Source organism: Mus caroli, unplaced genomic scaffold (genome assembly GCF_978045245.1).
Source record: "Mus caroli unplaced genomic scaffold, Mus_caroli_1 scaffold_6, whole genome shotgun sequence".
NCBI lineage: Eukaryota > Metazoa > Chordata > Mammalia > Rodentia > Muridae > Mus > Mus caroli.
The window spans coordinates 34015237-34029281 of NW_028227261.1; the positions used below are offsets into that span (position 1 = coordinate 34015237).

The following is a 14045-nucleotide window of genomic DNA, read 5'->3' on the forward strand; positions in this document are numbered from 1 at the left end:
CAAATTAATAGCAAAAGCAGAACAAGATTTATTCAATGCAGTAATACTGAAAAGCAGGACAGAAAGATCCAGTGATTGCTCCAAGCTCCCCCTCTGGGCTCTGACATGAAGTTAGGGTTTAAATAGAAGGCAAGAGATATGCATAACTAGCCAGTCTGGCCAAGGTGCGGGGCCGCTGCCCACTACCATCTCAGCTCCAGTCTCTCCTGCATCTGGTAAGTTAGTAAAGATAGAAGTTGTTTGGCAACCAACGATGGCTAACCCACTTGAGGAGGGACTTCTTGCCTACAGGAATCCTGAATCAAAGATAAGATTAGGGGGCTGGAGAGATGGCTCAGTGGTTAAGAGCACCCACTGCTCTTCCAGAGGTCCTGAGTTCCGTTCCCAGCAACCACATGATGGCTCACAACCATCTGTATTGGTTCTGAAGAGATCTAATGCCCTCTTCTGGTGTGTCTGAAAAGAGCCATGGTGATGGTGTACTCCTATACAATAAATAAATAAATAAATAAATAAATAAATAAATAAATAAATAAATAAATCTTTAAAAAAAAAAAAGATAAGATTGGGACAAAGAAGAAATTCGGTTAAATTACCTAGGCAGTATTTGGGATTACAGCAGATTTCTAGCTTCTCTTGAAATTTTGCAAGACTTGAGCCAGGAATAGTGGCACACAACTTTAATTCCAGCACTGGGGAGGCAGAGGCAGGTAGATCTCTGAATTCAAAGCTAGTGTGGTCTACAAAGCTGTTCTAGGGCATCCAGGGAAGTTACACAGAGAAACTCTGTCTTAAAAACAAAACAGCAATATTTGAAGATTTGATACCTTAATTCTCTCATAACAATAAGATGGAGCTATGGAGGTAGCTGTGTCTGTCTTTAGACAGAGTATAGGGCTCTAGTTACATTTCCTACTGCTGTTTCCAGTCCTGAAACAGGCCTAGGATCATTTGTCATTAATCACATGCCTTTATAGTCACTTTCTTATAGTGGCCCTGTTCTCACTGGAAGTGAGAAATACATCAGAAACTTCTGGAAGGAATTTGACTTTACCCGCCTGAGAGACTGGAAAGACAACACCGCTGAAAAACAAGAAAGCAGGGGTGGCTGGAGATGTAGCTCACTGGTCATGAATGTGCTAGCATATAGTGCCCTGGCTTCTAGCCCTAGGACTGCAAGGGGCTAGTTACCTGATGGCATTTGAGCATATGAGACCCTGAAGCAGGCCTTCACAGTGGCATAAGAAGAGGGGTGGGTTGGAAAGGGTAGCCATCAGTTCCGTGCCATTAGAACTTTGTGAGTATGGTTCACTACTTCCATAATGAGCCAATATTTGGCTGGACACAGGTTGAGTGCTCAGAAAACTTTAATTGAACTGAAACCAGTTTCGTGTGGGACATTCAGATGATGGAAGGGGGTGAGTGGAGCAAGTTGATTGAATGAAATTAATAAATTGTGGACTCTCTTACTAGGGTTTCTATTGCTGTAAAAAGACTTGTGACCATGGCTTACAGTTTTAGAGGTTTAGTCCACTATCATCATGGCAGAAAGCATGGCAGCATGCAGGGAGGCATGGTGTTGGAGAAGGAACTGAGATTTCTACATCTTGATCAACAGGCAGCAAAAGGAGACTACTCCACACTAGGCTTGGCTTGAGCATAGGAGACCTCAAATCCCTCCCCAAAAGTGACACACTTTCTCCAACAAAGCCACACCTACTCTCACAAGGCCACCCTTCCTAATAGTGCCACTGCCTATGAGGCAAGCATTCACACACGTGAGTGAATCTATGGGGGCCATTCCTATTCAACCCACCACATGGACTTCTGGAATTTTCTCCAGAAACTGTTCATTCGCAGGCACAGCATCTTATAGGTCAGGCCAGCCTTGAACTCAAGGGGATCCATCTTCCCGTCTCAGCTTTCTGATTGCTTTGGTGCAAATGTCAGCTAATACATCAAAGAACGTTTTCATCATGTCACAGTATAAAGAAGTCCCTAGAGTAACTCTATAGCTGTTTGTTTGTAACAAGATCTCACTATGTAGCCTCAGTTGGCCTAGAACTCATAGAGATCCACCTGTTTCCGTTTCTTAAATTCTGTGATTTAAAGGCCTGAGCCACCACGCTAGGCACTATTATCTTTCTTTTAAGATGTACTTTATGTGCGAGGGTTTTGTCTTCATGTATGTGCACCATGTGTGTGCTCCTGGTGTCGCTGAGGTTAGAAGAACTATGTTGGGTCCCCTGAATCTAGAGTTAAACCGTGGACCTCTCCCAGAGCAACAAATGCTCTTAACCTCTAAGCTGTCTCTCCAGCCCGGTTATTATGTTTATTACCAAAAAGGGAAACAGCCACAGTGAAAATGGGAAACAGAGTCACACAAGTTTTGGGGTCACAGCCCCACGAGCTTTAACCACCACATTTCCTTGGGGTGAGGGAAGAAATACTCTTTCTCGAGTGTGACCTTGCTCAAGTAGCACAACAATCAACAGTCACGACAGTGCTGAAAGGGAGAACTCATTACCGGGCGCAGTAGTATGGGGAAAGTCGGTTTATCAGCTGTCAGAGTCTGGAGACTGGGCTGCTTGCTGCGCAGGCGCAGACCCGCTGTGCTTGGTTTCTACAGTTCCTCGGCCGGTGGTTGATTTACGGCGTCGCTCTGGAGATGTCGTGCTGCGGACGTCCTTTACGGCAGGCGTCTGCGTCCTCCCGCAGTCGTCGGTCGTGAACTGCACCAGGGACCTGACAAGGGCACTGCTGAGGTGCGGTAGGCGCTGCTGTGTCCGCGCAGCCAAGAAGCTTCGCTCGGGATTAGCTCCTTGACACATTTCCTCTCTCTGTGGGTGGCCCAGGTCTGGGCGTGTCCTCCTGCCTTCCCTTCACCCCGTAACTAGGTCCCCACCCACCCATCCCCGGCCCTCCGGAGCAAATCCTCCGTCTGCTGGACTCCTGCCTTGGCCTCCTTCCTACCCTGACATCCCGCTCCTTTTATTTGTTTTTCTTTTGAGACAGGGTTTCTCTGTGTAGGCTGGAATTCACTCTGTAGACCAAGCTGGCCTTGAACTCACAAAGAAGCATCTGCCTCCGTCTTCCAAGTGATGAGATTAAAGACGTGCGCCACATCCTGATTTTGGTCCCCATTCTCCTGAGCCCTCTGCTTTCTTCCTGTTGTGTACTTGGCTCAGCAGCCGCTCCAGAGCCTCTGTTCGTCCTCATAACTTCTGTTGTCTGTGTGTGTGTGTGAGAGAGAGAGAGAGAGAGAGACAGACAGACAGACAGACAGACAGAGAGATGTAGATCCTCCTTTGGGACTTTTTCTATTCTCCCAATGGCTTCCTCCCCCGAATTCTTACTCAGGTTCCCAGTGTGGGTCTCCAGTGCTTATGATGAGCTGTTTCCCCCACTTTCCTGTAACATACACAGTAAATGACTAAAAGAATGGGAGGGACCTTTATAAACCAAATTTCCGCGTACAGGATAAGTTTGATGTGGGTGCTGCGCTTGCTTTCCAGTCTTAAGCACGTTTGTCGTTTGGGATTATTTTGTTCTATGTCAACTTTACTATGTATTTTCCATATGTTCTTTTTGCTTAATGTATGTCATATTCTACTGAGCACCAGAATCTATCCATTGCTTTATAGTTGTACATGTAAGTTGTTTGAAATTTCCTGATTTTTTAATTTTTTTACAAAATTTTAATTTGACTTGTTCATTTATTTTTAGCAGTTAACTAGCATCTGCTCGATTTTGCTCTCAAAAGCAGTAGGAAGTAAATAGACAGTTACAGCAATGGACGAAGTACTTTTTTTTGGGGGGGGGGGGGTCGAGACAGGGTTTCTCTGTGTAGCCCTGGCTGTCCTGGAACTCACTTTGTAGACCAGGCTGGCCCCGAACTCAAAAATCCGCCTGCCTCTGCCTCCCGAGTGCTGGGATTAAAGGCATGTGCCACAACTACCTGGTGGACAAAGTACTTTTTTAAGTTTTAATTATGTGTGGATGTATGACTGTGGGCATGTGAGTGTAGCTGCTCCGTGAAGCCAGACACATCATACGGCCCTGAAGCTGGAGCAGCAGCTCCTTGTAAACCACCCAAAGTGGTTGCTGAGACTCCAGCTTGAGTCCTCTGCTAAAGCAGCATGCACTTTTAACCTCTAAGCCATCTCTCCAGCCTAGGACAGACTACTGCTATAAAAGGAGAGACACAAGAGAGTGTCCAAAGAGACGTGTCATTTAGGTTGGGATGGAAAAAATGTATAGAACAATGTAAATAAATAGTGTGCTTATATTATTTCTTATTTTTCTTTTTGGGGGGAGAGTTGTTGTTTTGTTTTGGTTTTTGTTTTGCTTTTAGTTTATTTGAGTCAAAGCAATTTTTTTCACCCTTGATAAAAATAACCTTATACATAGAAAAAAAATAATTTGGGGTTTGTTTGTTTGGTTGGTTGGTTTGGTTTTTTTGAGACAGGGTTTCCCTATATAGTCCTGGCTGTCCTGGAACTTACTCTGTAGACCAGGCTGGCCTCGAACTCAGAAATCCGCCTGCCTCTGCCTCCCAAGTGCTGGGATTAAAGGCATGCGCCACCACCGCATAATTTGGGTTTTTAGTCCATGAGTTTTTTGAAAGTCCCCAAATTACTCTGGGAGAACCCATCTTAATAAAAAAAAGGTTGGTAATCCCAGCAGTTAGGAGATGGGGGCAGAAGGATGAAGAAATCAAGGCTGTTTTCACTACAGTGTGACTTAAAGCTACCCTGGGCTAGATGGGATGCTATCTCGAAAAACAAAAGGTTTGGTGAGAAGAGATTTGGGGCCTCGGACTTGGCAGATGAAGTTTCTCGTGTCTTCTTGGAAGCGTGTCATTGGATCACACTCTTGTGTCCTGTGTCATTGGATCACACTCTTGTGTCCTGTGTCATTGGATCACACTCTTGTGTCCTGTGTCATTGGATCACACTCTTGTCTCCTGGATGCTCTTTTACAGCCATGCCTTTCCTTGACATACAGAAGAAGCTGGGCATCAGCCTGGACCGACACTTTATGTTCCTAAGCGCTGAGCAGCCCTACAAGAACGCCGCTCGGTGCCACGCCTTTGAAAAAGAGTGGATAGAGTGTGCGCACGGGATCGGTGGGACCCGGGCGAAAAAGGAGTGCAAGATAGAGTTCGACGACTTCGAAGAGTGCTTACTTCGGTACAAAACGGTGAGAGTAATGGTGGTGGGAGCTGAGTTACTTCCTCCCCTCTCCCTCCCTTACTCTCTCTTCTGGCCCTGGTGGGGATTGCATCCAGGGCAAGTTCTGTCACTATGCTAAATCCCTAGTCCCCTGGGCCAACTGCAATGTGTCCAGTTGGTCTTTGGACAGTGGCTGCTCACTTGTAGTTGGGAAGACTCCTGGCATGTAGGCAGTTAAGACCGTTTGGATCTGAGGAGGGCCTGCTCTTCCTCTTCTTAGCTTCCTCTTCTTGTCTTCTGCTATAACCAGAATCGTCTGTGTATTTAGGCCTTGTCTTTTTGGTAGTCTGTAAAGCAAGAATCCACACTGGCTTTGGTTGGTCGTTTTGCACAAGGCTAGAGAGATGGCTCAGTTAACAGCATTGGCTGGAGAGATGGCTCAGTTAACAGCAGAGGCTGGAGAGATGGCTCAGTTAACAGCATTGGCTGCTCTTCCAGTCTCAGTGCCCACAGAGCAACCCACAATTATTTGTAGCTCCCGCCATCTTCCGGCCTCCACAGGCACCTGGCACACTTGTAGAGCACAGACAGACATGCATTCAACACAGCCATCTAGGTAACAGAAAGTAATTTTTACAAAATTAAAAAGAAAGCTCCAGGGTGGGACTGTTTCACAGTCATTAAGCCCCAAAGCTCAGTTGGAGAAGCTGTCAAACCTTGTAGATCTAGCACAGTAAACATAGTGTGGCCAACTGTATGTGTTTCTGAAGAAGGCAGAGGCATTCATTAATGGCATTGCTTTAGGCAAGTTTGACCAAAGGTCTTAACAGAATGAACTGCATAATGTGTGGGCCCTAATCTTAGAGAAGGAAGCTTTGGCTTTAGATAATCATTTTGCCTGTTTCTGTGTTGCAGTTGTAACTGCAAATATATTTTTTGTTCGATTGATTGGGGTTTGTTAGTTTGCTTGAGACATTCTCCCTATGCAGCTTTGGCTGTCCTGGAGCTCACTCTACAGACTAGGCTGGCCTTGAACTCAGATTTGCCTGTGTCAAGGTCCAAAGTGCTGGGATTTAAGGTGTCCACAACTACATCTATCTGAATTTATTTTATCTCTTGATTCAGGGAGAAAAATCTAGATTTCTCTTAAATGTATAGTCAGGTTACCTGGATCAAGAGTTTTAGCCGGGCGTGGTGGCGCATGCCTTTAATCCCAGCACTCGGGAGGCAGAGGCAGGCGGATTTCTGAGTTCGAGGCCAGCCTGGTCTACAAAGTGAGTGCCAGGACAGCCAGGGCTACACAGAGAAACCCTGTCTCGAAAAACCAAAAAAAAAAAAAAAAAAAAGTTTTAGTAGGTGAATGGTGTGGCAGTGTCTTTAATCTCATCACTGCATAGTAAGCTACAGGCCGACGGGGATACAGAGTGAGACCCGTCCCCCACCCACCCACCCACCCAAAATTGTTTTTGTTATTGTTGTTTGGTGTTTGTTTGTTTGTTTGTTTTTCAGTTAAGAAACCAAACTTGGAAGGAGTAAAATTCAGGCTCAAAATATGTTTACAAAGACCTTGGCTATATAGCTAGGATCTTCACTGACTAGATATAACTTACAATACCTCATTTATTCTAGCCTACACTCTGGCACATGGCTGGTTGCCTATGCTCAGGTACCATGCGTGCATCTCATCACATCTTCCCAGTGAATCTCCCACCTGGCTCTATCGCAGAATCCTTTCTGCCTTCTAGGTGTCCCACCTTCTATTTCCTGGCTAAGCTATAAGCCATAGACTTTTAAATTGACAGATGATGCATCCATACAATACACAAGATATTCTCTGTACACGTGTGTTCACTGGGTGAGCAGTGGTTCATGGCAGAGGTTAGAGGACAACTCCGTGGAGTTGATTCTCTCCTACCAGGTGCGTCTGAGCAATTAAACGTTGGTCTTCAGGCTTACATGGTCAAGGTCCTTTACCCACTGAGCTAGTTCACAAGCCCGCAAATGTATCTCTTAATAGTATTACAATTACCTGTTTTCTTATATATACTGAGAATATCCTAATTACTAGCTTTCACAGATGTATTTTTATATATATTAGAATGCTGAGTCAGGGGTGGTGGTGTATGCTTTTAATCCCAGCACTCTAGAGGCAGGAGTAGACCTTTAAATTTGAGGCCAGCCTGGTCTACAGTGTGAGTTCCAGAACAGCCAGAGCTACACAGAGAAACCATGTCTCAAAAAAACAAAAAAATAAAGAGATGAGAGAAGAGGAAGGAAGTGGAAGGGAAGGGGAGGAGAGGGAGAGAAATCTGATCATTAAAAAGTTTCAGCTGGGCGTGGTGGCGCAGGCCTTTAATCCCAGAACTCAGGAGGCAGAGGCAGGCGGATTTCTGAGTTCAAGGCCAGTCTGGTCTTACAAGGTGAGTTCCAGGACAGCCAGGGCTATACAGAGAAACCCTGACTCGAAAAAAAAAAAAAGTTTCAAAGTGATTTCCAGTTGGTTCTTTGGTTTTTCAATTAATTCTTTAAAGATTAATTTAGTGGGGTTGTGTCTCTAGCTGCATATGTAGCAGAAGATGGCCTAGTCGGCCATCATTTGGAAGAGAGGCCCCTTGGTCTTGCAAACTTTATATGCTCTAGTACAGGGAAATGCCAGGGCCAAGAAGTGGGAGTGGGTGGGTAGGGAAGCAGGGGAGGGTATAGGGGATTTTTGGGATAGCATTTGAAATGTAAATGAAGAAAATACCTAATAAAAAATTGGAAAAAGTTAAAAAAAAAAGTGGGGTTGGAGGTTGGCTCAGCAGTTAGAAGCACTTGTTGCTCATTCAGTTCCCAGCAGATATGCCAAGTGGCTAGGTCTCTCTCTCTCTCTCTCTCTCTCTCTCTCTCTCTCTCTCTCTCTCTCTCTCACACACACACACACGAGGGGGGTGGGGAGGTCTGGGGTAGCATTGACCCAGCATGTACAAAGCCCTAGGTTAAGGCTCCAGCACAGGAATTTTATTTTACTTTTGAGTTCTCTTTGGAACTGGCTATGTAAACCAAGCTGAACTCAGACTCACGGAGATCCTTCTGCCTCTGTTTCTGCCTCCTGAGTGCTGGGTTAAAAGCATGTACTGTTATTCCCAGCTAAGAATCTTTAAAAGCAAACAAAACAAAGGATAACAGTAGACTCTAGCTCTCACTTTCTGGGTCCTGTTTCCCTTTGCCTTAATGCTTTTTTTATCCTTGACAGATGAGGCGAATGCATGATATCAAGAAACAGCGGGAGAAGCTAATGAAAGAGGGGAAATACACCCCTCCACCTCACCATTTGGGCAAGGAGGAGCCCAGGCCCTGAGCAGAGCAGCTGGAAGCCGCTTTCATGCTCTGTTTTCCCCTGGAGAGAATGTTTAAGGAAAGCTCCTTCATTAAGTATGTAGAAATAAAGGATTACTCAGCCTTGGTCTGCTTGCTTTGGGCCGTGGTTTTCAGTGGTGAAAGGCTGTCCTAGTTGCCTCTCCTGAGGACTGCCTGCAGAACTGAAGCCAGAGATCCAGGAGGGGGATGGGGGCTCTAGGCAGCCAGCATTTGAGTGTGATTTCCATCACAAGGCTCGTTTTCATTATCATACCTCCTTTGATAACAGCCTTAGGAGTTTGCAGTTCAGTGAAGGCTGTTTCATAGGGTAGCCTGTTCAAGGTTATTTAAATGCACAAAATGTTTTTTGTCATCAGGGAAACATCTGAGGTGTGAGAACATCCTTTGAGGGAGGTCGCAGCTATCCCTGTGTTCCTTCTACAAATTCCCTTCTTGAGAAGTAGCAACCTGGGATGTCTCCAAGCCTATGTCACAAATGCATCACGTTCTCACGTAGCCTTACTTTAGACCCCGGCAGTTGTTGGTAGTGTTGTAAGGCAGACAGGATATTACCCATAGTCCAGGTGTCCAGTTCCTGAGCCTCCTGAGTGCTGGGATTATAAACAGGAGCCGAAATGCAAGACTTTATTTTATGTATATGAGTACACTGTAGCTCTCTTCAAACACACCAGAAGAGGGCATTAGATCCCATTATAGATGGTTGTAAGCCGCCATGTGGTTGCTTGAATTTGAACTCAGAACCTCTGGAAGAGCACTTGGTGCTGTTAACTGCTGAGCCATCTCTCCACCCTCACAATTTTTTTTTTTTTTTTTTTTTGGTTTTTCAAGACAGGGTTTCTCTGTGCAGCCCTGGAACTCACTCTGTAGACCAGGCTGGCCTCGAACTCAGAAATCTGCCTGCCTCTGCCTCCCGAGTGCTGGGATTAAAGGCATGTGCCACCACGCCCAGCACAAATTATTTTTAATAACTCCTTTTAATTGATTTATTTATTTTGGGTTCGTGTGTGGGCATGCAGGCACTAAAGCTGCAGGATGGAGAGCAGAGGGCAGCCTATATTGATTAGTTCTCTCCTACTCTGTGGTCCCAAGGATCAGACGCCGGTGGTCGGTGGTCAGGCTTGATGGTGGGCAGTTTTAGTTACCCACTGGGACATTTCAATGCCCGTAGTTATTTTGTGCCCTTAGAAATGCCGGGTGTGGCACACGCCTTTAATCCCAGCACTTGGGAGGCAGAGGCAGGTGGATTTCTGAGTTCGAGGCCAGCCTCCTCTACAGAGTGAGTTCCAGGACAGCCAGGGCCACACAGAGAAACCCTGTCTCAAAAACCAAAAAAAAGAAAAAGGGGGAAAAATAAAAGTGAGTTCCAGGACAGCCAGAGCCATACAGAGAAATCCTGTCTGGAAAAACTAAAAAAAAAAAGAAAAAAAGAAAAAGAAATGCTTGGCCCTATATGTTAAAAATTAATATTAAGAATAATTAATATTTTTGAAGGCTTGCTACATATGAGGTACTTCAAACATTATAACTTATTTAAGAGAGCAGAATGTTCTTTTAGAGACTATCTCCAAAAAAAAAGGTCTCAAATACCTGTACAGGAATTTTATTTTATTTTTATTTGAAACAGTTTTTCTGTTTATCCCTGGTTGTACTGAACCTTGCTCTGTAGACCATGCTAGCCTAAAACTGACAGATCCACCTATCGTGCCCTTTGAGTACTGGGATTAAAACCTTGTCCAGCAACCATGTGATGACTTGGTAAGGCCAGAGCATCCAACTCCTGTTCTTGAGCATGCATAAAGTGCGCTGTATTCATTCCAGCAAAACACTCATACACAGGAAATACGTCACTTAAGAAATGAAAGCAGGCCGGGCGTGGTGGCGCACGCCTTTAATCCCAGCACTCGGGAGGCAGAGGCAGGCGGATTTCTGAGTTCGATGCCAGCCTGGTCTACAAAGTGAGTTCCAGGACAGCCAGGGCTACACAGAGAAACCCTGTCTCGAAAAACCAAAAAAAAAAAAAAAAAAAGAAATGAAAGCAGTTCAGACTCCGGGATGTGTTTTGTGGGTTGTGTGGGTTATTTTTGTTTTGCCTTACATATAGGAATGTGTACTGGCTGGATCAAACTCGGTGCTTCTCTTTTTAATTAGATGTATTCATTTATGTATTGCCTGTGTGTGTGTGTCATGTGACCCGCCTGGCACCCCAGGAGTCAGAAGAAGGCATTAGATCCTCTAAAAGTAGAGGTATGGATGGTGCTGAGAGTTGAATCAGGTTCCATGCAAAAGCAGCAGCTGCTCCTAACCACTGAGCCCTCTCCCCAGCCCCCAAACCCAGCATTGGCATGTTAGGCAGGCCTGCTTTCTTGTTTTATCTTGAGGTAGCATGGCTAAACCAGGTCAACTTTGAATTCATAGTGATCCTCCTTCCTGGTCATACTAAATGCTGGGATTAAAAGAATAAACCACCACACCCATTAGCTATCTTTCCGCCCTTTTTAAAATTTCAGTTGTGAGGCTCAGCAGTGAAGATATTTGCTGCTCTTGCAGGGGACCTGGCTTTGTTTCTTTGTACCCACATCACGCTGTTGAAAACTTCCCATAACTCCAATTCCAGACCTGCCTTCTCCTAGCTTCCCAGAGCCCCAGACACACAGAGGTGCATAGGCATACCTACAGGCCAAACTCCCACACATATAAAAGTTGTAGTTGTAAATTAATTTGCTAATTTGATCTGGGGGTGTGGTTGATTGGCACAACACTTGTTCAGTATGTGTAAGGGTCCAATCCGCAGCCTTCTCCCTTCCCAGTTCTTCCCGTGAATGGCAGCTGGGTGGTATTAAGGACATTCGTATTGTTGCACAGCAATCACCAGAGCAACAGCATCAATTTCTAGGACTCTTATTTCTAAAATGGAAACTTTCCTCATTAGAGGGCAGTTCCCATGCTCTCTCCCCAGCCCCTGGCAACCACCATTCTGCCTTTCTGTAGTTTTAATTTCTTTTAAGCACCTCCCATAAGTAAAATACCTATGATATTTGTTTTCTTGCTTGTTTTCATGATGCTGGGGATAACATTTCCTCTGGATTTAATGCTGAAAAGGTTTAAGGTCTTAGATATTTTAGGCATTTTTAAAATAGGGCCCAAGGCTATATTTTGCTAGGTAAAAGCCTTGCCTCACAAACTCAAGGAGGTGAACTCAGATTCCCAGAACTAATGTAAAAAGCCATAGTGGATGGTTCTGGTAGTATATGCTTTTAACCTCAGCACTCGGGAGGGGAAGGTAGGAGGATCTCTGGGAGTTCAAGATTTACATAGTTTAGCTGGGAATTGAATTCCCAACAATCCACAGGCCCAAAGATTTATTTATTATTATACATAAGTACTCTGTAGCTGACTTCAGACACACCAGAAGAGGGCGTCAGATCTCATTACAGATGGTTGTGAGCCACCATGTAGTTGCTGGGATTTGAACTCAGGACCTTTGGAAGAACAGTCAGTACTCTTACCTGCTGAGCCATCTTGCCAGCCCCGAGACGGGAGTTCTTTAGGAAGACCCCTGATGTTCATCCATGACCCCTAATGTGTGTATAGGGACTGGAGATAAGGCTCAGTGGTTAAAAAGCTTGCTATTCTTCCAGAGGACACAAGTTCGGTTCTCAGCACGAACAACTGGAAATTAATTGTAACTCCAGCTGAAGGGGCTCTGAGGCCCTCTTCTGACCCCTGTAGGCATCTGCCCCCATGCATATACATAGACATACACACATGCTCATATACTTGTAAGTAAAGTTCTAAATAGACTAGAAATCGTAGAGCACATACATGATTCTGGTGCTCAGGAAGCTGAGGCAGAGGATGGAGATCCAAGTCAGTCTGCTAGAATACATAGCAAAATGCTGTTCAGCAGGGGAGGGCCGCGGCACATGTCTTCGGAGTACTTCGGAGTACATCCCAGTACTTCGGAGGCAGAAGAAAGGATCTCTGTGAATCTATGAGTTCCAAGCCAGCCTGGTCTACATAGAGACTTTCAGGCAATCTAGGACTACATAGTAAAACCCTGTCTCAAAATAAGTAAATTTAAGAACAAAACAAATAACCTGTAAATGGAGGCAAGAAGATCTGGAACCCAACCCAACCAGAGCTACATATTGAGATTATTAAAGAAAAAAAAAAAAAAAAGAAACATACAGAAACAAAACATTACAAAATGGCAGCTTAAAAACTATAAAGCCAGCCGGGCGTGGTGGCGCACGCCTTTAATCCCAGCACTCGGGAGGCAGAGGCAGGCGGATTTCTGAGTTCAAGGCCAGCCTGGTCTACAAAGTGAGTTCCAGGACAGCCAGGGCTAAACAGAGAAACCCTGTCTCGAAAAAACAAAAAAACAAAAAAACTATAAAGCCAGCCAGTTGGTGGTGGCTCAGGCCTTTAATCCCAGCACTCGGGAGGCAGAGGCAGGCAGATTTCTGAATTCAAGGCCAGCCTGGTCTACAAAGTGAGTTCCAGGATAGCCAGGGCTATACAGAGAAACCCTGTCTCGGAAACAAAACAAAACAAAAACCTACAAAACCACAGTGAAAGCAATTAAAGAACATCAAAACCAGTCAAAAGTTGTTTGTAAACAAACAAACAAACAAAAAGGAGTAGTGCACCCTTAGTACTTGGGAGGCAGAGGCAGGTGATGTCTATGAGTTCAAGGCCAGCATAGTCTATGGTCTACAGAGTGAGTTTCAGGACAGCCAGGGTGACACAGAGTAACCCCATCTCAAAAACAAAATAAGACGAGGAAAGAAAAGAAGGAAAATTGTATTAAAATGACAATGTTTTCCAAAAGACTCTGTCTTTATAATAAGTCTCTATCAGACTCAGTATACTCTCTCACACAAAATCCAATAAAGACTGCAAAATAAATGCACACAGAGAGAGAGAGAGAGAAGAGAAGAGAGAATGAATAGCATAACTCGGGGACTCAAGAGTTCCCGAAGTCAGAACTCCCTACAGATCAGTAGCAATCAAGATGGCATAAGGAAGGATAAACTGAGATCAACATATAGCTATGGTCAGTTGGTTTTTGGCAAGAATACTCAGGACCATTTAATGAGGAAAGAATAAGATTTCAGTGGATTCTGGGAATTCAAACTTGAGTTCTCGTGTTTTCCTGGTGAGAATTTTTGTCTTCGGAGCCATCTTCCCAGCCCCCAGCTCAGAAAATCTTTACCCAGGTAATAGAGGCAAGAGTGCCGACCTGCTCTCATGTTTCTGACATCATTGTCACTAAGGCAGAGTGCTAGGCACACAGCCAAGTTTTGTTGGGTTGGTCTGGTGCTGCTATGTATTCCTATACTAAATTCTGTACCCCAAGATCTGGTTACCCCCATACAAGAGAATTCCCACGTGCATCAGGAGGAAGAAGAGGGAAAAGGAGGAAGAGGAGGAGAAGAAAGAAGAGGAGGAAGGGGAAGAAGGATATTACCATGAAAGGAGATAAACCATGAGCACATGGACAGAAGTGAA

General features: G+C 44.8%; 1 protein-coding gene across 4 annotated transcripts; it reads left to right on the forward strand.

Annotated features, from left to right (window-relative positions):
• Nucleotides 1–2634: 2634 nt before the first annotated feature.
• Ndufs5 (NADH:ubiquinone oxidoreductase subunit S5) lies at nucleotides 2635–8619 on the forward strand. Of its 4 annotated transcripts, none has more exons than XM_021160887.3 (3): nucleotides 2635–2765; nucleotides 4985–5202; nucleotides 8410–8619. In XM_021160887.3, the coding sequence occupies exons 2-3, from the start codon at nucleotides 4987–4989 to the stop codon at nucleotides 8512–8514; spliced, it is 321 nt and encodes a 106-aa protein (XP_021016546.1). In that variant the 5' UTR covers nucleotides 2635–2765; nucleotides 4985–4986; the 3' UTR covers nucleotides 8515–8619. The 4 variants fall into 4 exon arrangements, with proteins under 4 accessions (XP_021016546.1, XP_021016547.1, XP_085695098.1 ...); XM_021160888.3 differs by having other exon boundaries at nucleotides 2714–2855; XM_085838972.1 differs by having other exon boundaries at nucleotides 2717–2889.
• Nucleotides 8620–14045: the final 5426 nt, after the last annotated feature.